Source organism: Panthera leo, chromosome D3 (assembly GCF_018350215.1).
Source record: "Panthera leo isolate Ple1 chromosome D3, P.leo_Ple1_pat1.1, whole genome shotgun sequence".
Classification (NCBI taxonomy): Eukaryota; Metazoa; Chordata; class Mammalia; order Carnivora; family Felidae; genus Panthera; species Panthera leo.
Genome location: NC_056690.1, coordinates 37500129 through 37523819, shown reverse-complemented (window position 1 = coordinate 37523819; position 23691 = coordinate 37500129). Strand labels below are relative to the sequence as shown.

General features: G+C 37.6%; 1 protein-coding gene and 1 long non-coding RNA gene across 9 annotated transcripts in view; one reads left to right on the top strand and one right to left on the bottom strand.

Moving 5' to 3' along the window:
- ARHGAP28 (Rho GTPase activating protein 28) overlaps window positions 1-23691 on the top strand; it is a 203099-nt gene that overhangs the window by 170888 nt on the left and 8520 nt on the right. For 6 of the 8 annotated variants that reach the window (XM_042911218.1, XM_042911214.1, XM_042911212.1 and 3 more), the window contains 4 exons: window positions 2486-2542; window positions 4583-4707; window positions 14019-14083; window positions 16238-17950. In XM_042911218.1, coding sequence (XP_042767152.1) covers window positions 2486-2542; window positions 4583-4707; window positions 14019-14083; window positions 16238-16332 — 342 coding nt within the window. In that variant the 3' untranslated portion in view covers window positions 16333-17950. Of the gene's footprint in view, window positions 1-2485; window positions 2543-4582; window positions 4708-14018; window positions 14084-16237; window positions 17951-22301; window positions 22396-23691 lie in introns of those variants that run through there. The other 2 variants (XR_006195447.1, XM_042911217.1) reach the window with 2 other exon arrangements.
- Window positions 8912-14592, bottom strand: LOC122204049. The gene is made up of 4 exons (XR_006195456.1): window positions 14516-14592; window positions 14271-14354; window positions 11215-11274; window positions 8912-9247 (listed from the first exon to the last, which is right to left on the bottom strand). It is a non-coding gene; the product is annotated as an uncharacterized LOC122204049 (long non-coding RNA).

Below are 23691 nucleotides of genomic sequence, written 5' to 3'. Positions count from 1 at the left end.
TTTGCCATGGACAGGATGCCAGGACCAGTGTGCTTCAGGATAAAATTCTCATCAACAAATTTCTCCCCATAGGTAGACTTGCTGACAGTGCCATTATGGCACGGGAAGCCACCACGCTGGCACATAAATCCCAAAATAATCTGTGAAAGCTGGAACCTTTGTAACCTGATCTTTTCTCCCCAGTGCTCAGAGCATGAAAGTTTTCTGTTGAATTTGGAACAGCTCAAAGGAAAAACATTGCAACATCAGTATTAAAGAACATGGAGGGGTTGACCATGGGTGGGCAACACAGGCAGCTCTCGGGGGATGGCATCTAGAAGGCCTCTTCTTAATTTTTAAGTATTGTTTTGCCAGAGAAAATTCTGCTTGACGGCTTTTTTTTTTTCCTTTCAGCACTTTGAGTGTGTTATCCCATTGTCTTCTGGCTTTCGTGATTTCTGCTGGGAAATCACTGTTAATCTTACTGAAAATCTCTTGTGTGTGTTGAGCTGCTTTTACCTTGCTGCTTTCAAGGTTCTTTGTCTTTTGGCAATTTGATGATGATGTATTTTCCTGTGGATCTCTTTGCATTTATCCAATTTGGAGTTTGTTGAGCTTTTTGAATTGATAGATGAATGTCTATCAGCAAATTTGGGGAGTTTTCAGCCATTATTATTTCAAATATTCTCTGCTCCTTTTCTTCTTCTGGGACTCTTCATTATGTATGTGTTGGTTGCACTTCATGGGGGATGTTATCCTATAATTCTTCTTAGGTTTTGTTCATTTTTCTTCATTTTTAGTTCCTGTTCCACAGATGGATAGTGTCAATGGACTTATCTTCAGGTTTACTGATTTTTTACTTCTGCATCCTTAAATCTGCTGTTGAGCTCCTCTAGTGGATATTTTATTTCAGTTGGACTTTTCAGTCCAGAATTTCCATTTGATTCCTTATTTATAATTTCTGTTTGTTTTTTGATATTCCCAATCTGGTGAGATATGGTTCTCGTGGTTCCTTTCGTTCTTTAAACATGGTTTCCGTTAGTTCTTTGAACATATTTAAAATATCTGATTTAAAGGCTCTTTCTAGTAAGTCTGTTGTCTAGGTTTCCTAAAGGAGTTTCTTTTGAAACTTTTGGAACTCCTTTTTTCCTGTCTGTGGGCCATATTTTCTTGACGTTTTTTGTCTGTCTCATAATTTTTTTGTTGCAGAATGGACATTTTAAATATTATAATGTGGCAACTCTGGAAATAAGATTCTCCCCTCCTCCCCAGGGTTTCTTGCTTCTTGTTGTAGCTGTTGTTGCTTTGTTTAGTTACTTTTCTGCTGAGCTAATTTCGTAAAGTTTGAATTCTTTGTTTTGTGTGGCTACTGAAGTCTATTCCATGAGTTTACTATGAGCTTCCATGAGCTTCCATGAGCTTACTATCATGTCACCATGGCAGGGTGGTTGTGCCCAGGAATATGCAGGCGTATATACTTCCAAAGAAGCACTATGCACATGCAAGCAAATATAAACATATGTTTCTTATGATGTTGTTAAATTAACATTTGTTAAGTGGAACAAAGGCACTGGGTGGTGAATCACAGCTCAAAAACAAACCATAAGAGAAATTGAAATAGAAAAGTTTATTACTCAGAGGTTCTGGAGGAAGTACAAAGCATGCCCCCAAGGAGCTGTAAGTGCATGTCAAGGCAAGAAGTAGACTGAGCCACAGAACCTGGGGCACATTCCTTGGTTAGAGTCGATGGGTGCAATGCTTTGGGGTTCCCAGGCTAAGGCCAATTTGGTCAATTCAAACCAAAAGAGTGGGATTTTTGCGAACCCCACTATGGTCTTATCTAAGGTTCACACAAGGGCACAACCTTGGGAGGTGGGGAGACTGTTGATCAGAAGGGCTACAGGGAAAGTCATAACAGCACTGTATGATTTGCTTGTGACTCCATAGGCTGTTATCTAGGGCAAAGGCTTACACAAGGGACCAGTGTCCATTTAAGGTCACTGCAGGCTGCTTGGCCAAACAAAATGGATGCTGAGGCAGCAACACCATGGATAGCTGAGCTGAATTCTCAATAGTGTTCTTCCCCCTTTTAGCATGAACGGTAATATACATGAAATGTTGTCCTTTGTTTTGCTATACCAACTTAAGAAATCATGGTGTTCATTCTATATCAGTTGACAAAGCCTTCTTTGCTTCTTTTGCATGACATTCTGTAGATGTAACTTAATTTATGTAAGCAATTCGTATTGGTGAAAGGTTAGATCATGTCCAGCCTTTCGCTGTTAAGATTTATGCATCAGTGAACAAAATTGTATAGACATTATTTCTCACAAATGAAGTATATTTGTAGGATAAACTTACAGATGTGACATTGTTGGGTCATTTTATACTTTGATAAATATTCCCCAAATATTTTCCATAAAGACTGTGACAGTTTACACTTCTAATAGCAGCATGTGCTCGTTTTCCTAATGTTAATCCTGAGGACTAAATGTGTTTTATTTAGGTTATAAGCCCCAAGACTTCAAAGGTACTACAAAAATCACCCTCTTCAAGAAGAATGGTAAGAAAATAAGTAATTTCCTTTCCTCTCTAAGTATTAACTCCCTACATGATATTCTCTGGATATATTTACCATATCATTTTTATTTATTTATTTTTAATATTTTTTAATGTTTATTTATTTTTGAGACAGAGAGAGACAGAGCATGAATGGGGGAGGGGCAGAGAGAAAGGGAGACGCAGAATCTGAAGCAGGCTCCAGGCTCCAAGCTGTCAGCCCAGAGCCCAACATGGGGCTCGAACTCACGGACTGTGAGACGATGACCTGAGCTGAAGTCGGGTGCTTAACCGACTGAGCCACCCAGGCGCCTCCCCGTACCATATCTTTTTTTTTAATTTGATCATGAAACATCCTTCAGACTTAGCATTTCATGTGGCACATGAAGGAATAGTATAGGAAGAGAATCTGCTAACTTATGACTCAAAATGTATGGCTAGGCATTCTGTACGCAAGTATGAATACTATAAATATTAATAGGGAAAATGTGATTATGATCACAGGTTCAGTAATGTCAGGAATGTGGAATTTATCTTACAGAGGCTTCTGGGGAGCTGGGAGAGGAAGGGCATGAAATGACCAAGAGAGGGTTTTAGGAGTATAGTCTTGACTCCAAGACTCTGGGGACGCTCTGCACCTTCCCCCACCAAGTCCAACTTTCTCAGCATCCATTCCCTGGCATGCTGTCCTGGTTCTTGCTGGTAATAGTAGAAAAGGACCATAAGAACTGACTGTATTTTAAAATATTTTCTATTAGTTTCCTAGTGCTGTTGTCACAAAGCACCACAAACTAAACAGCTTAAAACAATTGAAATGTATTCTCTCACAGTTCTGGAGACTAAAATTCTGAAATCAGGGTGTCAGCTGCGTTGGTCCTTCTGAAGGCCTTGAGAGAAGGACCTGTTTCTGACATCATTCCTAGCTTTTGGTGATGCCAGCAATCCTTGGTGTTCCTTAGCTTGTAGATGTATCACTCCGATCTCTGTGTCCATCTTTACACGCTGTGTGTGTGTCTGTGTCTCTTCTCCTCTTAGAAGGACGGTAGCCATAGTGGATATACGTCCACTCTGTTCCATATGACCTTGTCTTAGCTAATCACATCTGCGGTGACCCTATTTCCATATAAGGTTATATTCTCAGCTGCTGGGGGGTAAGACTTCAACGTATCTATTGTGGGACACAATTCAACCCATAATATATTCCTTCTAGGGTATATATTGAGTCAGTTCAACATAAACTTTCTATATCAACAATGCCATTTTTTGAGAATGTTCAAATTGATAAAATGCCTAAGGAGTAGCCAGATCCTCAGGTAGAAATTTATTTCCGTTCATATCTAGACGGAGAATTCATTTTTAAAACATTCCAAATTTTGAAACAAAAGAAATTTTCCAGTCCTGAAAAAACATCAGTTGATGTTAATTAGACCTAAGTGCCATTCTCTGACTATTTCATTTAATCAGAGCTCCAAGGCAGGTCTCCAGGCCAGTCTTGTCATATGAAACCAGAGATGCTCAGCAGTCCACACCTGCTCTTCAGAGTGTTATCAGCACACTTTGAGGGATCAAGTTTTAAATCCCCATCTGGAATTCAACTTGGGCCAGCCAATCATTGTTAATAACTAAAGAAAAAGGGTTTTAAAAAGCTGTATTTTCTAATTGATTCTCAAATTTTTCAGAAGGTGACTCTTCTTAAAATATACTGAAATACAGACTCCTGCTTGAAGTAAGCTTATTTAGGGCACAAAATGAACTGATAGAAACATGAGATTTTGTCATAACCTAGTGTTACTTGTCTTATTATTTTAAGGGACTATAGCAAGTGCCTTAAGTATGTAACAAAAGTAAAATCCCAGGTTAAGTTTACTCATTAGTGAATCTCCTGTTAAAAAGAAAGCAGTGTTTCATTCTGGTTAAATACTGGTCATATTTACATGTTTTCCTAATTCATAATGCCACTGATTTTCACATCTTTAAAGTGCAATCATTAAAGCGATATTCATCCTAGTTTGACAGAATGTACTGAATTTTTCCTCATTGGCAGTCTGACGTGCCGGAAGGAGTCATAAGGGTCCATGCTCCACTTCTCTCTAAGGTGTCCATGGCCATTCAACTCAATAGTCACACCAAAGCCAAAGACATACTGGCAAAATTTCAATATGAGAACAGGTGAGTAAAAGTGAGTATAGGTCTCTGTACAAGGAAGATGATCTTTTATCAGATAAGTAACTCCCAGGCATTTACAAACTTGGCTTTTTTGAAAAATTAGAACCTGTTATTTTGGGGACTTTACCAATAGAGTAAGTGAAAAGTAGAGAAAGAAATTAAGTAGACCATAGAATTGTTGATAACAGAAATGTTTGGTTTGTTTCTTTTTCTTTTGGGGAGGGTTATTTTTTGAAGAAATTTCTACAAATAGAATTCTTAATAGATATCTTCTATCTTGGTTTCATTTACTCAATGAGTTTACTTTTTATTAGAATAAAAAATATAGCAAGTTAGTTTTATAGATACCTAGAATACCATTCCAGGCTTCACTGGGCTTCGACATGCCTATATATAAAGCCTATACATAAAGCTTATGTAGTTGAACGGGCATCATTGCTGTCGTCTTTCTTAAAACCTACTGCTAATTAATCTTGAGATCAGAATTCTATTTACAAAAAAAAAAAAAAAAAATCCTTTCCTCATTTGCCCTAAGTCATCTTGAAGCACCATAAATCAGGATAATTTTTGTCTAGGCATACTTATTAAAGGATAAACATTTGCCCTGAGGTTTTTAAAAGATGAGAAGCACTAGTTTAAATCTGTCCATTAGACAGCAGGTACAGTTTGAGGGTTTATAGTAAAACTGATGGAGGTTCTCAAAGAGAAGCTTTCCAATCATACTAAAAAGGAGTACCCATGTTGAGGGTGGGAACAAGCCAGTTGAGGAAGGTTACATACCGTAACACTCCATTTATATAACATTTTGAAATGACAAAATTTTAGAAATGGAGGGTAGATTAGCAGTTGCCAAAAGTTGGGGAGGGCAGATTATGGGAGAGAGATGGGTATGGTCATAAAAGGGTGACACAAGGACCTGGAGATATTGGAGCTGCTCAGTGTCTTGACTCTGGTGGTAGATAAGAACCTGTACAAGTTGTACTGAACTTAATACCCGCATGCATACAAATGAGTACATGTAAAATGGGAAATCTAAAGAAGATGGGTGGATCGTATCAATGTCAGGATTCTAACTAGCATTATACTGTATTTTTTTTACCATTTGGGGAAAAGTGGGCAAAGAGTATGAAGAATCTTTCTGTATTATATTTCATACGTGTAAGAATCGACTAACTTGATAGAAATATTTCAGTTAAAAAAAAAAAACAGGAGTAGCCAATAGAAGTAACCTATAGCATTAGAAGCCAGGTTAGTGGCTTTCTGTAAGGGTGGAAGGGATAGTGACCAAGAAGCCATGATAGTGGCTTCTAAGAAGTTCTTTTTTTAGACTATGGGGGCTGGTTACATGGTATGTTCACTTTGTGAAAGTTCTTCAAGTGTTTTTATGTAGGATGTGTGCATGTTATATATGTACTATATAAAAAAAGAAAATAATAGGGGCCAACAGGAGCCCCAAAAACTTACTTCTCTTCACTGTGAAGACACCATAAGTAGTTACCACTAGGCGGTAATAGAGAGACTTGAAATTCCACTGAGGGGATTTGAACACACAATAGATTCCTAGTCACATGCATGACAAAACTGCCTCTGTGCTGTCATGTAGACCTTTTGTAGAATGAAAATGTTTCTGGTAAAAGTAAGTCAGAATCAGTGACTGCAGATAGATGCAAATTCTTTGTATGAACTTCTTCAACAGATTTTGTCCAGTCCATTTTCTTCACCAGTTAGAACTGTGGCCAATTTCAGTTTAGTTGTAAAGTGGCCCATTTTTGCCTGTTTCACTAGAGGCTGTTCTGTTTAAGTAAAAAAAAGAAGAAAGAAGTCTCCTTCTCCCAGATCCTCCCTCTTAGGACTAAAAACCCTTGGACATAACCTAACGACAAGTGTAGGAAGACACTAAAAGGTAGAAAGACGAGTGCTGACCACCTAAGGACATCGGGCCTCTGAAACAACATGGTGGTGAATTCTTGGGTTTCCTTATTGCCTCCCACATATCCAGGCAGGAACTGCAGAAACCTCCAACCTGGCACAGACGCAGACAATAAAAGAGTTCCAAGAAGAGCCTGCTCCCAGCCAAAGGACTGGGGAGAGAGTGGTCTAAACACAAAGCACCATTCTGGCAGTACCTACCCTGCTCCAACCAAACAGGAACTGGAAGAGCACACCATCACGCCTGTGGTCTCAGTGGGACCAAGCAGGCCACTGATCTGCATGCCCCACCCAGCAGAATCCCTTGGTGATCCAGTTCCCAGCCACGTTAGTGTCAGCACCTCCACCCAGCATCGGGGAGACCTGACGAGTCTGTGCGAGGCAGACAGTATCCCCCAGCTTCACCCCACCCTCAGAGTCAGTATGGCCCAACGATAAGCTGAGCTTTACCCTCACCCAGCAGCAGCAAAGCAGCTTGAGGCAGCCTTCTGTTTCCCCTCCCTGGTGGCAGCAGAGCCCAGCAGGCGGCTGATCTTACACCCTCAATCAGAGGCAGCAGAATGGTGCCAGTTGGTGTCCCACTTTCACTGGGCAGGTGTCAGTGGGGCCCAGCAAAAAGCTGAAGATACACACCCACCCAGACCTTGTGCTATACCTCAACAGGACTGCCTGCCAAAAATGATGATTAAATAAGATCCAGAGTCTCATAATATCCAAAGTGTCTGCAGTATGATACAGAATCACTCATTATACCTAAACCCAGGAAAATCACAATAGGAATGAGAAAAGACAATTGACAAATGCTGGTGCTAAATGGAATCAGATGTCTGAATTAATCTGACAAGAATTTTACAGTAGCCATCTCAAAGGAAAAAAAAAAAGGCTTCAACAAGCAACTATGATTCTCATAAATAAAATGAAAAAATAGAAAACCTCAGCAAACAAATAGAAGTTATAAAGAGAATGTAATGAAAATTATAGAACTGAAAAACAGAATCACTAAAATAAAAACTCGCTCGCTGGGCTCAATAGTAGAGTGGAATTGACAGAGGATATAATCAGTAAACTTGAGGACATATCACTAGCATTATTTATTCTGAACAAAGAAGACAGACCTAAAAAAGTGAATATAGTCTCAGACTATATTCTGAGTCCAGGGATCCATGGACTATAATAAGAAAGCTAACATTCGCATCATTGCAGCACCGAAAGTAGAGAAAATAGAGAGGAACGGAAAAAGTATTTGAATAAACAATGGCTGATAACATTCCAAATTAGCAAAGGTGTAAACCGACATATTCCAGAAACTAAGTGAACCCAAATAAGACAAACCAAAGGAAATCCTTGGCACAACAATGTAATTAAACTTGTAAAGATTAAAGACAAAGAAAAAAACCTTGAAAGTATTCAGAGAGAAGCAATGGCTTTCTTATAGGGAACACCAATTCCAACGACAGCAGATTTCTTATCTGAAACCCTGGAGGCCAGATGGAAGTGGCATAACATTTTTCCAAGTACTGAAAGCAAATACTGTCAACCTTGAATTCTAAGTCCTGCAAAAAATACCCTTCCAGAATGAAGGGGAAATGACATTCTTGGGTGAAGCCAAACTGAGATTTTTCAGACTTACCCATAAAGAATGGATAAAGGAAGTTCTCTAAATAGAAAGAAAATGTTAACAAAGGCTTGGAGCATCGGAAAGGAAAAGAGAACATCAGAATAGGTAAACAGTAGTAAATGTAAGAGATTATCCTACTCGTTATGCGTTTCTTAAATCATATTTAATGGTTGAAGCAAAAACTTTTACATCTGATATGCTGCTCAGTGTAGGTAGAGGACATATTTAAGGTAATTACATTTAAGAAGGGTTGAGGCTCAGCACCCCTTATTGTCTGCATTGTGACTTCCTTCCAAAGATTGCAGTATGTAAAGAGGGAAAAAGAACAACTTCATAGTCATGAAATCTGACCTCAGCCAGGTGACCAAGATTAACATCAACAATGCTAAGTCTTGCTCATAGTATGTACCCTTGATAAGAAATGATGAAAATGGCACTTTACATCTGTTGCTTTCCTCCCAAGAACATATAACTTCAGCCTAAACATGAGAAAAACATCAGATAAATCCCAACTTAGAAATGTTCTACAAAATACCTGATGTGTCTTCCTGAAAACTGTCATGGATGTCAAAAACAAGACAGAGGTGAGAAACAGAATCAAGAGGAGCCTAACGAGACATGACTAGGTGTTCGTTTCCCGGTATTTGCATAACAAATTACCTCAACCTTCTGGCTTAAAACAACAGAAATGTATTCTCTCAGTTCAGGAGGCCAGAAGTCTGAACAAATATGTCCGCAGGGTCGGTTCCTTCTGGAGGCTCTGAGGGAGAGTCTTTCTCATGCCTCTCTCCTAGCTTCTGGTGGTTGCCAGCATCCTTGGCATTCCGTGGCTTATAGACGTATCACTTCAATCTCTCCATCTTCATATCATCCTCTTCCCTATGTTTCTCTGTGTCTTCTTCCCTTCTTAATAAAGACTCAGTGGATTTTAGGGCATCTTCTGAATCCAGGATGATTTCATCCCAAGATTCTTAAGTGATTACATCAGCAAATACCCTATATTCAAATAAAGTCACATTCTTAAAGATCCAGGTGGACATGAATTTTGGAAAGGACACTATTCAACCAACTATAATTACTAAATATATTGCAATACTCTGGGTGGGTCTCTGGAACAGAAAGCAGATACTAGGTAAAAACTAGGAAAATCTGAATGAAATATGAACTTTGGTTAATAACAATGTATTATATTCATTAGTTGTGACAAATGTACCGTATTAATGTTAGATGTTAATAATAGGGGCAACCAGGTGTGGGGAATATGGAACTGTCTATACTATTTTCACAATTTTTAAGTAAATCTAAAAGTTCTAAAATTAGGTTTATTTGTAAAATTTGTTAGGGTTCTACCAATTAGGAGAATATTAATGGTAAAGTAATTTCAAAGTAAATAGGTAAAGTTTAGTTATGCTAGAATATCAGGATTATCTTTCTGTTTTAAAAATGAAATAATATATGCGTTAGTGGTCCTCTTCCTTTAACTTATGTTATTTTTAATTCAACGAACTAAGAATAAATAGAATTAAATGTTTATTCTTAAAGTATGAAGATAAAGAGAACTGACAGAAGTAGGTTTCTACACATCACTAAAAGTAGTAAAACCTCAATCCAGTGGACCATGATAAGTTACATTTGTGTATTGTAATGCCTGAGAAACCACACACACACACACACACAAAATACAAAGTAGTATATTTAAAAATTCTGTAAATAAATCAAGGTGTAATTATAAAAGATAGACCATATCATGGGCCATAACACAAACCTCAGTAAATTTAAAATAATTTAAATAATACAAGGTATCTTTTCTGTCCATAAAGGAATCAAACTAGATGTCAGTAACATTAGGACAACGTGAAAATCTCTAAATATTTAAAAATTAAACCACACACTTGTAAAAACTCCACAAGTCAAAGAGGAAGTGTTAAAGAAGATTTTTTTTAAAGTACATAGATTGAAAATAAAACTGCAGCTTACCAAATTTTGTACAGTGCAGCTAAAGCCATGCTGAGCGAAAAATGTATAGCAGTAAATGCTTGCATTAAAAAAGAGGGCGAGATCTCAGAATAATCAAGTAAGTTTCTACCTCAAGAAACTAGAAAAATAAGAGCAAAATAAACACAAAATGAAGGAAGTGATAGAAGAACAGAAATCAGTGAAATTGAAAACAGGAAAATGATAGAGATCAGTGAAACAAAAAGCTGGTTCTTTTAAGAAACAATAAAATTGATAAACTTCTAGAAATGAAAAGCAAAAAAATCACCAATTTTAAAGCAAAAAATATCACTATGTAATATTTCCCTTAAAAGGATAATATGAAAATACTATAAACAACTGTATGCTCAAAATTGAAAACTTAAAAGAAATGGACCAGTTCCTCTAAGACTACAGATTACCAAAACACAACCAAGATGAAATAGTTTTGAGGCCATTAAAGAAATGGAATTTTTAATTAACTAATTTATTTATTTGTTTTTTAACATTTATTTTCAAGAGAGAGAGAGAAACACAGTGAGGGGGGAGGTGCAGAGAGAGAGGAGGACAGGATCTGAAGCAGGCTCCAGGCTGTCAGCGCAGAGCCTGACACGGGGCTTGAACCTGCCAACAGTGAGATCATGACCTGAGCTGAAGACAGACACTTAACTGCCTGAGCCACCCAAGCACCCCTGAATTTTTAATTTAAAAGTTTCCCCAAAAAAGAAATCTCCAAGTCCAGATGGCTTCACTGGAGAATTCTAGCAGATGTTTAAAGAATTCACAGCAATTTAGCACATTCTTTTTCAGAAAATAGAAGAGAAGAAGGGACACTACCTAACTCATTTTATGAAACTAGTGTTGACCTGACACCAAAGACAATAAACAAACAAACAGTGCAGACCAGTATCTCTCATGAACTTAGAGATAAAAGTCCTAGGCAAACCATGAGCAAATCTAATCCAACATATATGAAAAGAGTTACTCACCATGATCAAGTGGGATTCGTTTCAGTTTAGGTCAATATTCAGAAAGTAATGTAATCCATCCTCAGATTGGAGAAAAATCATAGATCATGTTAACTGATACAGAAAAAAACATTTGACAAAATCCAATACCCATTCATGATAAAAACTCTCAGTGAACTAGGAAAAGGGAAGAACTTCCTCAACTTGATAACTACCATCTATAAAAACCTATAACAAACCTTATACTTAATGATGAAAGATTGAATGCTTTCCTTCCAAGATCAAGAAAATTACTTAAAAAAAAAAAACACTACTTGTAACTTGTGTTCAACATACTATTGGAGGACGAAGCCACTCAATATAAGGAAAGAGAAAGGAAGGTAAGGGGGGGGGGGGGGGGAGGGGAGGGGGGCAGAGCGGGGAGAGGAGGAGAGAAAGCCAGGGAGGGAAGGAGGAAGGAAGGGAGAAGGGAAGAATGAAGGAAGGGTGGCTGGGCAAGTAGGCATACAGATTTTAAAGGAAGAAATAAAAATGCACATAACATAAAGTTTATAATTTTAAGTGTACATTCCAATGGTATTAAGTACATTTACATTGTTACACGGTCATTACCACCATCCATCTCCGGAAAGATTTTATCATCCCATACTCAGACTCTGTCCCCATTAAACAATAACTCTTCATTTCTCCCTCTCCCAAGCAGTGGTAACTGCTCTTCTACTTTGTCTCTATGAATGTGACTATTCTAATAACTGATTTTTGACAAAAGTACAAAAACAATTCAATGGCTGAAGGACAGCCTTTTCAACAAATGATAAATGGTGCTCTAGCAGTTGAATATCTGTAGACAAAAAAGAAAGAAAGAGAAAGAAAAGTAATTAACCCGTAGTGCATATTTAAATTTAAAATGTAAAACTATAACACTTTTAGAAAATAACAGGAGAAAACCTCTGTGATGTAGGGCTAGTAAAGAGTTCTTAAAGTTGATATCAAAAGCATGATCCATAAATTGGACATCTTTCAAAACTGAAAACTTATATACTGAAAGACTCAGTGAAATGGTTGAAAAGACAAACTAAGGATGTATACAGACCTTATATCCAGCAAATGACTAGTTTCTAGAATATATAGAGAACACTCAATACTCAACAATAAAAATATCCAAATTAAAAATGAGCAAAAGATGTGAACAGATATTTCACTAAAGAGGATATATGGATACAAATATGCACATGAAAACATGTTCAGTAGCCATTAGGGAAATGCAGAGCCACAATGACTATCATTAAACCATCTGAGAATGGCTAAAATAAAAAATAACGATGACATCAAATACTGGCAAAGATACAGAGAAACCGGATCACTCCTACATTGGTGGTGAGAATGTAAAAGGCTATAGTTGCTCTGTAAAACAGTTTGACAGTTTTTCATAAAACTAAATATGCAACTACCGTGTGATCCAGCTTGCACACTCCTGAGAATTTAGCTCAAAGAAATGAAGATAATATTCACACAAAAACCTGAACACAAATGCTTATAGCAACTTTATTTAAAATAGTAAAAAACTGGTGGAAAAAAACCAGATGTTCTTCAACAGGTAAAAAACAAACTGGTACATCCATACCATGGCATGCTACTCATCAATAAAATGCAACACCTTGGCGAGTCTTCAGTGATTTATGCTGATTAGAAAAAAAAGCCCATACAGAATGTAAGCCAATTTGACAATAAATTATATTTAAAAAGAAAAAAATGAATACAAAAAAAGCTCTGTACTCTGTTTCTATTTACTCTGTGTAACATTTTTGAAATTAGAAGCTTCTAGAAAATGTAGAATCGAGTAGACATTACTAGGGACAAGGGATGAGCATAGTAATGATGGAGAGGGTAGGGAGTGGGACTGTAAAAGGTAAACGGGAGATCTAGTGATGATGGAAATATCCTGTATCTTAACTGAATCAATGTTGACATTCTGGTTGTGGTAGCAAACTAGAGTTTTGCAAAATGTTATTATTGGGGGAAACTGGGTAAAGGGTAGACAGGATCTACCTGTATAATTTCTTAAAACTACATGCAAATCTACCATTATCTCAAAATGTTTAAACAATAAAATAGGCCACACATCTTTCTTCCTCACAAAGAGCTAAGGCAGTCTTTTTGAAGAAACCAAGCTGAAAGTCATTCCTCATGTAGGTGGAGATCAACAATGGTCTTTCTAGACTTTTCTACTGCAGTATTCCAGGATGCTGAAATTAAACTGGGCAATTATTTTCTCTGACTTGCTTTCACCATAGAGCAGAAACATGCAATGAAGTCAACATTAGACAGTCTGAAAAGCTTTAGGCAAGTTTAGAAACATGGCATGGACAAAGGAGAGAATCCCATTCAGTTTCTGGCAAAAAGAGAAATGAAACCTGACTTCTTTCGAATCGAGAGTAATGTGACCAATGACAAGGCAATATGAAACATCCAGCTGCTCCTTAGCCAGCCTTGGCGTGTCTCTAACAGTTTACTCTCTTAAATGAAGCTGTCAGTTGGGGACAGAATGGGCTCCAGGTTGCTGCAGGGGACAGCAGCATCCGTCTTAGTTTGGGATAGTCCCATCCTTTCTGTGCCTTGAATGCTTGTCTGTGTCAAACAAGTAAAAAAAAAAAATAATAATAATAATAATAATAAGTTTTTATCATAACTTCAATTGTAATAATGATTTGTGGGTATATTTCACTCAAGGCAGAAGGAATTGTTTGTTGCCATGGTTATTTAATCCACAGATTTACCTCAGATCATAGAACAGGGTTAAAATTACATTGCCTTCTTTTTTTCAGTTATGGTTCGTCAGAATGCATTAAGATTCAGAACCAACGGTTATATGAAATTGGAGGAAATATAGGTAAGCATTCTCTAACGGTCTTTACTCCTAAATTCTCTGATTACTCTAAAAGAAATATGATGCTATTATTGTAACAGCACATTTTACCAGTTTCTTAGATTATAAATTCAAAATCAGTAAGATTCTGATTTTTTAATCTCATGTGAGAACAGTTGTATGAATTTCCTAAAATATACCCAAATTTTACATGTGAATATTCCAGTTGACATGAAGTAGACTTGTGGGTCTTTTCAATGTGCCTCAGAGTTGGCAAGTCTCTTCCTAGAGATCCCTGCAAAACAGAGAAACATCATGGAACTTTGAAATCGTGACACCCTTTTTGTTGAACTTTCCTGGTTTCACCCTCAACCCAGGTTCATTCTTCTTGTTTCCCTGAGAGGGAGCAAAAAGGAATCAAAGGGAAATACCCTCTGCTTTCATCTGTGTCCTTACCTTCCCCTTCGTCCATGTCTTCTGCTTGCACCCTGCACAGCCTGGATGAACGACCGGTGCTTCCACTGAAGGCCAGCACCTCTGTGTGTACCTCGCTTCATGTCCCCGCCTGCCACTTGGAGCCTTCCTCCAGTCCCCCATTCTCCTGCACCATCAACTTTTCCCTCCCAGTTGCATTATTTCCAACTGCATGAACAGTTTTGTGAAGATAACAGATATTTCCAAAAATCTCTCTTGACCCCCTTCCAGCCCACTTCCATTTCAGTGTTCCACTTTACAGCAAAAACTCCTTAAAGCTGTTGTCTGTCCTCCACTTTCTCCCTCTCGTTCTCTCTTGAAACCACTCCAGGCAAGCGTTACCCCGCAACACTTCACCCAAATTGCTCTCTTGTTGAGGCCACCGGAGAACTCTTATGTTGTGAAATCCAGTCTTTCGTCTGTCTTGATAACTGCCTGCCGAGTTGATCTTTCCCTTTGAAAACACACTTTCTTCACCTGGTTTCAAGGACGACCTAAGCTTCTGGGTTTCATTCCACTTCACTGGTGGCTCCTTCTGACTCTCTTTTGCCCGCTACTTCTCATCCTCTCAACCTTCAACGTGGAAAGCTGTGGGGTCAGGCCTCAGAGCTCTTCTTACCTACATATTACTTCCTTAGTGAGCTCAATCCGTCACATCGCTTTAAATACACCAGCATGCAGATGCTTCTCATATTCTATCCAGACTTCCACTCAACACCAACCTTGCAGAGCTCATCACCAGGCACATTTGCCATGGAGCCTTTGCATGTACTCTTTTCCCAGAATGCTCTCCTTTAGAGTGTTCGTTTCTTCCTCCCTCACCTCTTGGAGGTGTTGGCCGCTGTGTCACCTCAAAGAGACCTTCCGGGATTTCACCCTCTCTAGTGTGCCTTCCCGGTTTTTTGTTCTCTCATGTTCTCATCACCGCCAGACTTACTTTATATTATGCTTGCTAGTTTGCTGGTTGCCTTTTATCACTTTGAGAATGTAAGTGCCCTGAGGGCAAGTGTTTTTGATTATCTGATGCATTTCTGTAGCCCTAGCCCCTGGAATAATACCTGGAATATAGTAACTTTCAAGAACAATTTGATAAATGAATGAGTGAATGAAGCAAGCAATCAAATGTTGGTAGTTTTGTTTGAGAATTTGGTATACATTTCAAACACTGTACATAAAGATTTTCAAATGTATTTGCCTCATGGAATGATTTGTTGTTGTTGTTATCATTTCTAGATCTCCTGCCCTTGGGCATTGCATCCGTAGTAAAGAAACAAAATGACCCTTCCTAAAATGAACGTAATTTTAATCTTTTCTAGTCCTGGTCAAGTTACTATCTGTAAAACCATTTGAGGACGTGTATTATTTTATAAATGATCAGTTTATACCTTAAATAAGTTCTTTCCAGATTTTCCTACTTGATGTGGTGAGTCTAGGGAACAGTTTGCCTGTAGTTGGTATGTCTATATTTTTCCACAATTTTGCATGGGATTTATGTGAAGTATTTCACAGTCAGAAAGAAAGAAAGAAGGGATAGAGGAAGGCAAGAAGGTAGGCCGACTAGCTTTGCTAAGGAAATTTTAATATGTATCTACTTACTTTTGGCTGAGATATTAGCCTTATTCGAACTTACCAACACACACATGCATATGCACACATAGAAGTGTGCACCATCAAAAACATCCTCTGATTTTCTCTTTCCTTTAGGGCAGCATTGCTTGGATCCAGATGCTTATATATTGGATGTATATCACGTCAATCCTCAAGCAGAGTGGGTGATTAAACCCCAACCAAGTTTTTGAAACACCCTCCAGGATGGCAGCTATCATGTATCACATGCCAAGAAGATTCTGCATGTGGTAGGGAAAAAAACAAGACTACTTTTGACATGTTTGCTCCAATAACTCTCTTGGTGTTTCTCAGCCCAAGTGGTGTCTCCCAGCGTTGTCAACATGAACCATGGAGGAGGCACTGGTTGGCTGTTTGAGCTGGGGCTTTCTCCTATGATTCCTTGATAAGAGTGAAGGAAAGATGATGCGATCCTTCCAGAAGAAAGGCCAATCTAGTATGTGGAACTCTAATCATTTCTAGTACTTTGGTTTCATATCAGAAATGAATTTGGCCCTATACTTAGAGATAAGAAACACTTCTTTATGTAGCAAATGCTACCAAAGACAAGAGGTAGAAGAGAATTGTTTTCATACCTGTGTTATATACATAGGTGGACCTTTTTGAACAAGAATGCCAGAAATATCAATAATTTTTGCTCTGTAAAATAATCCAGATCTACTTTTCAAAGGGAATCGGTTCCTAAAGTTATGCATACAATATTTATGCTCTGACTTGCTCCCAAATTGGAGGAGGGCGAACTCCTGTTGAAGGAACACTGTATTGTTATGTATGTTGTACTGTATTATGACTATCAGCATTCTGGTGCAAATGACCATTTCTCTATTGTGGACTATTGAAAATTGATATTTTTAAACCTTCTTTTCTGATGAGCACTGGTCCGTATAGCAAAGGTTAGTCTGAAAGAGGGTGTCCTTATTCTTTCATAACCTTCTGCGTGGTTAATAGTCACAGAACCACTATTTTCTCCTCATGATTCTGGTGCTCAACGAATAGCTTTCTCTGTGCCAGACACAGATTTCCTTTCCTGATCAAACATATCATTTTTTATATTTCACAACTGTAGATAGTCACTTCTGCCACCCCAATTTAAAAATATAGAACTGCCTTTATCCAACTGTTCTTTATCCAAGAATACTGAAAAATAGTGTCATATCCAGATTTTATATGCTGTAAAAGCATATTTTGTTTCTGTTCATCAACCATAGACATGGCCAAGCACTGTGGACTAGCCTCAGGCTTTAAAATCAGATGCAGCTTTGGTGAGCTGGAAACTGTCTCACTGTGAAGATCCTGTGGAAGCATTTTCCAGACCGGCACTTGGTGAGAACATACAGTTCTCCACGAGCTAATGGAGAACAAATCTGAAATGTGCCAAGGGGTCAGACGGCTCCGCCTTTCATCTTGAGACTGCAGATACAGTTCTTCTAGGGTCAGTAGAATTGGGGACAGAAATCTCATTTATCCCACATGCATGCTTTGGATTAGAATCCACAGATTGAGATGTTGATGAATTTGTATCAATTTTAATGAGATTTAATGCCCAGATGACTCTCTTTTGCAGTTCAAACAATAAAGTTGCTCACAGATACAGAAGACATTTCATCTACTTACCAATTCTCAAAACGTAATATGATGATAACTGAAGCCCATGTATAGAAGAAATCTTTTATATGCTGCATTATGCCTTGATATCTCTTAAAACATTGTTTGTATTCACCATGTAGATAATTGTGTTTCTGGCCACTAATATTTTGTTATATTTTTATAAAAAACTCAAATATCCATTCATTTTATTTGTTTGAGAATTTTTATTTCCTGTGCCTGAAAACCCATTTTGAGATAAATGCGTTTTATCACTTTTTATTTATTCCTACATTTCATCAGTTTTCCATGGTTGGCTAATCAATGGCGTGCAAGTTTACATAATGAATTTCAAGAGTCCAAAAAAATGCTCTCATCATTTTATAATTCAGACTACAGGAGTAAACATTTTACTTTATGCAGTTGCTAACTTCCAGGACATAAGATGGCGGTAATTTATGCCCACACACATGGAAGATAATCTTCAAATTAGCTATCTTATACTTCCATGTACATATGAAAACAGGGACTGGTTTTTCTTATTGTTTCCTATATTTCAGAATCATTAAATTCTACCGTGTTTACATAGAAGATTTACGGATCGTATTCATTTAATTTTTTGAGAATTTTCCTATCTTTGAATTGAAAACACATTAGAACCTATCCATAAGTTCTAAACGTTTTGAGATTTACTCCACTTATCATTTTGAAATAAGTAGGTAACAGATGACAGGTGAAAAACAGTAAGTTTCTGAGTTTCTTGCCCCCCTTTGTGTGGTGTCAGATGTCAAAGATTCAGCTGAGTCAGTAGCTTTAAATGAATCACCTGAATGTATTTAAGGATGTGTGACAACTTTCAAATAGCTATGTGATATGGAAGGCCATGCCAATACCACTATCTTTGGATACAACTTTTATTCTTTGTCCTAGGATAACTGACTGATTTGAGGAGAACTTCCAGTAGACATACAGACTAATTTTGTATGAGTAGAGGTTCTTTTTACTCAATTTATTCTTAAAGAATAAACAAACCTCTACAATTACAATTCAAAAATGTCTGTCAAATAATTACTGAAACTATTTTTGCTTTTTCAAGGGTTGTTTTAAAATAGTTATAGTAGTCAGTAAAATTGAGTAGTATGTTTGCAAACAAGAGAAGACTCAGATCCCGGGCTTCTAGATTCAGTTCTCACTAGCTTCCCACTTAGGAAAATAATATCCGGGAAAGTATTAGAGGAAGTTAACATTTTAGTGACACTTACCCAGAAAATAAACCTAGAGCTGGCTCATTGTTTTCTGCATTCTGTGGAAGAGGATCCCTTTGTTTAGCAGCTCTTGGAGGATATGATTCTTGGATTCAGTGATCTTCAAATAAACTGGAATGTTAATTTCATTACAATGGGTATACAGTATAAACTACCTCACTTGCCTTTCTTGGGAAAAAAATTAATGGACTTTAACAGTTTTTGTTACAAACTGTCCCTGAGTCTTATTATTATTTAAGTCACTTCAGTTAGCTTTCAATGTGCATTTAATAATACACATTTAATGATGTAAAATATTTTTAGCAAAAGCTTTAAAGCCAAAACTACTCTGTAACTGTGACCTGTGGTATACTCTGAGAAATTCGTGTCCCTTAGTCATTGTCTTGTGTGTTTCACCACGTTGCAGTGCAGGTTTTCAAGTGTAGGAATTAAGAGTCATCTCTGCTTTCCGGCATTTTTCAACTGCTTTCCCCATATTGCACTTGACAGAAAAGCAACATGAGATTGAAATTCCCTTCTTTCTATCAAGCATATTTCAACTGTTTTTCACAAATGTTTAACATGCCTGAAAAGAATATATATTATGGGATTAAATAGTTCCTAGTTTCTGACAGGCATTTTCAGCTATTTTCCACAAATATGTCACTTAATAAAAAATAGTGTGACATGGATTAAAATGTTTCTTTCAAACATTTTAAATGGTTTCACACACACACACATAACCTTAATTTAAAAACAAATCTTTCAGCCATTTTTCAACTATTTTCTAAAACTCTGTGATCTGATTAAAAAATGATTTAATGTCACAAGAAATGCCAATGTTTTATGTTGTCTCCCGTTGCAAAAGTTAATATTAATTCTTTTGTCTTGGCTTCCATTGTTAAATATAATATGTATGTTGCATTTATCCATAAAAATAAAGAGAAAAAAAGAAAAACGTTGTCCCAAGAATTCTTATGTTCCACCAGTCTAAGGGCACCATGTGCCTGGTGAAAGAATGGGGGCTTTTGAGGGGACTGGGTAGCTCAGCTGGTTAAGCATCCGACTCTTGATTTCACCTCAGATCATGATCACACGGTCATGAGTTCGAGCCCCGTGATGGGCTCTGTGGTGGTATGGAGCCTGCTTAAGATTCTGTCTCTCTCTCCCTCTTCCCCTCTCCTACTCTCGAGGTTGCATTCTCTCTCTCTCTCTCTCAAAAAAACAAACAAACAAACAAAAACAACAGGGCTTTCAAGTCAGCAGGCACATGTGTGAGCCCACTCTGTCACTCACTTGCTGGATGGTGGCCTTGTGCAAAACCCATGTGGCACTATAGTAATGGATGGTTATGATGTTGTTTTTAATGTGTCTTTAAAAAACAACAACAAAAAAAACAAAAACTTTTTCAATGGATACAGAAAAGACATTTGACAAAATTCAGTACTAATTCATGATATTTTTTTGTAAATTCAACATTTTACAGTATATCTTGTGCTAAAGGCAAGAAAGAAAGGCAAAAGATTAAAAAGAAAGCAGTCTCTATTTGGAAATGATATGAGTATTTATATGGAAAAGGCTGAATATCTTCAACTATTAGAACTAGTAAGATAATTAAGCACGGTCATGGCATATAAGGCTATTACGTAAAAATCAATAGTATTTTTTTTGAAGGTTTTTAATTTATTTGAGAGAGAGAGAGCACACGCACACATGGGAATGTGAGCAAGCAGGGGAGGGGCAGAGAGAGAGGGAGACAGAGAATCCCAAACAGGCCCCATGCTGTCAGTGTAGCACGAGGTGGGGCTTGATCTCACAAACTCTGAGATCATGATCTGAGCCGAAATCAAGAGTTGGACACTTAACCGACTGAACCACCCAGGTGCTCCAAAATCAATTGTATTTTTTATATTAGCAAACAATTGGAAAATAAAGGTTTTAACTTCCATTTCCCATAGCATCAAGAAAGTTTATGGAAAAACTAAAACATACTTTTGGTAGAAATTAAAGAATAGCTAAATAAATTTATAGACAGATCATGTTTCTGCGTGGGAAGAGATGGATGGAAGAACATTGGCAAGATGTCCGTTCCCCACAAATAGATCTGTAGATTTAATGCAATCCCAATCATAACACCAGTAGGCTTTTTAGGTAGAAATTGGCAAACTAATTATAAAATTTATATGGAAATGCAAAGGATCTAGAACATCTAAAGTAATCTTACCCCAAAAAGAGAACCAAGTTACATTTAGAATGAGGGATTTCAAGACTTACTATAAAGCTACAGCTATTAAGATAATATGATACAATATGAAGGTCAACACCTACATCAATGAAACAAAACAGCACAGAAGGAGGTGCTCACTTACATCATCATTTGATTTTTAGCACAGGTGCCAAAGTAACCCTATGGAGAAAGGAAACTTTCTGCAGAAGGGGCTAGGGCAACTAGATATACATATCACAAATTCATCCAAAGTGGATCAGAGTATTAATTATAATGCTCGAAACAATGATGCCTTCAGAAGAAAACACAGGAGACTAGCTTTGTGACTTGGGAATAGGCAAAGCTTTCTTAGGAACAGAAAGCAACACTTTTAAAAGAAAACAAAATTTGCTAAATTAGACTTCAACAAAATTTAAAACTGCTGCTTATCCAAAGGGACCATTAAGAAATCAAGCAAACCACAGATTAGGAAAATAGATATTTGTAAAGTATATGTTTGACAAAAGACGGACATTCAGGATATATAAAGAATTCTCTAATGAAAAACAAGCACATTTTTGAAAAGGGCATAAGACTTGAACAGATACTTACATGAAAGGAGATAACACAAATGGCTAATAAGCAGATACAAACACATTCAACATCGTGTGTCATTAGGGAAATGCAAAACAAACCACAAGGAGATACCACTACATACCCACCAGAATGATTAAAATTAAACAGATTGATCACTTTGAGGGTGGAAGAATCAGAACTCTTATACTTGCTGCTATAAAGTAGGGCAGCCATTTTGGAAAGGGTCTAGCAGTTTCTCTCAGACCAATTATACAACTACCAGCTGCTGAGTACAGATAACAACATAAATGAATCTCAGAAACATTATGCTGAGTGAAAGAAGCCAGACACAAAAGATACATACTGTACAATTCCATTGACATGAAATGGTAGGACCGGCAGCACTAATAAGTGAGAGGGGAGAAAACCTAGAACGATGGAGCCTCTATGGGGGTGGGTATGGAGACTGGGTGGAAGGGGCATGGGGCCTTTCCAGGGAATGAAAACATTCTATATGTGCCATCCAATACAGGACCACTGGCCAGGCCACATGGGCATGTTGAACACTTGGAATGTGACTAGTCTGAATGGAGATGTGTTCCAAATACACACCAGATTTTGAAGACGTAAGTAGGAAAGAATATAAAACATCTCATTAGTAATATTTTACTATTACATGTTAGATTCTAATATTTTGTATGTTTAAAATGATGTGTTAGTAAAATAAATTTCAGCAGTTTCTGTTTACTTTTTTAATGTAACTACTAGAAAATTCTAAGTTATACATGTGACTTGCATTACATTTCTATGGGATAGTATTGTTTTATATTTTGATAAGTGTTTGGGTTACAAAGATGTATAATATTTGTCAAAACTCAGTGAATGCTTACTTACTATTCCTGCATTTCATTATATGTAAATGCTACCTCAAAAGACAATAATTTGCAAATAAGAAATATTGAACTTAAGGTAATGATATGCATCCTGGGGCATCTCGGGGGAAGTGTATCGGTGTCTGTAATTTATTATTGTGAAATGTGTAAAGATAAGATAGATTGATGAATCAATAGAAAGACAGATATGCTTCAGGCCAAATATAGTAAAATACTTCCGATGGAAGGGCAGTAGGTATACCAGCATTCAACGTAATATTCTCTACACTTGAAATTTTCTGTAGAATTTTGAAAAAAAAAATTCTTAACATAAAAACATAAAAGCAGATTAAAGAGAATCAGGACTTTGGGCAATGCTGGGGTTCCCCTTAGATGTTTCTTTTTATCTTCCCCGTAGTAAATTACACTTGCTCTGGGCGGGGGGTGGGGGTGGGCGGTGAGAAGCAAAGGGAATGAGGAGAGTATGCTTTTGAAAAGTTTTATCTGAACTATGTCAACTAGCAAGCATGTGTATTTTTAACAATTTGCTTATGAGCTTATAGGTAACAGTAATTCATTCCGAGTATTTGCTTAGCAACCTCACCGTAAGTTCCTTCACTGTGCAGCTGCGGGCCGGTGCTGGGGCGTAACTCGTGTCCTTAAATGACAGGGGCTTCTCTCCCATCAGTGGCCCGCACTCACTACATCTCACTCCACGCCACCCCAGGGCTCCAACCCAATGACTTAACAACGATCTGAACATAGAAGTACCAAAATCAGGGGCGCCTGGGTAGCTCAGTCGGTTAAGCGTCCGACTTTGGCTCAGGTCATGATCTCACAGTCCGTGAGTTCGAGCCCTGCGTCAGGCCCTGTGCTGACCGCTTGGAGTCTGGAGCCTGCTTTGGATTCTATGTCTCCCTCTCTCTGCCCCTCCTCCACTCATGCTCTGTTTCTCTGACTCTCAAAAATGAATAAATGCTAAAAAAAAAAAAAAAAAGTACCAAAATCAATAAGAACATACCCATCGCTAATAATCAGTGAATCCACCAC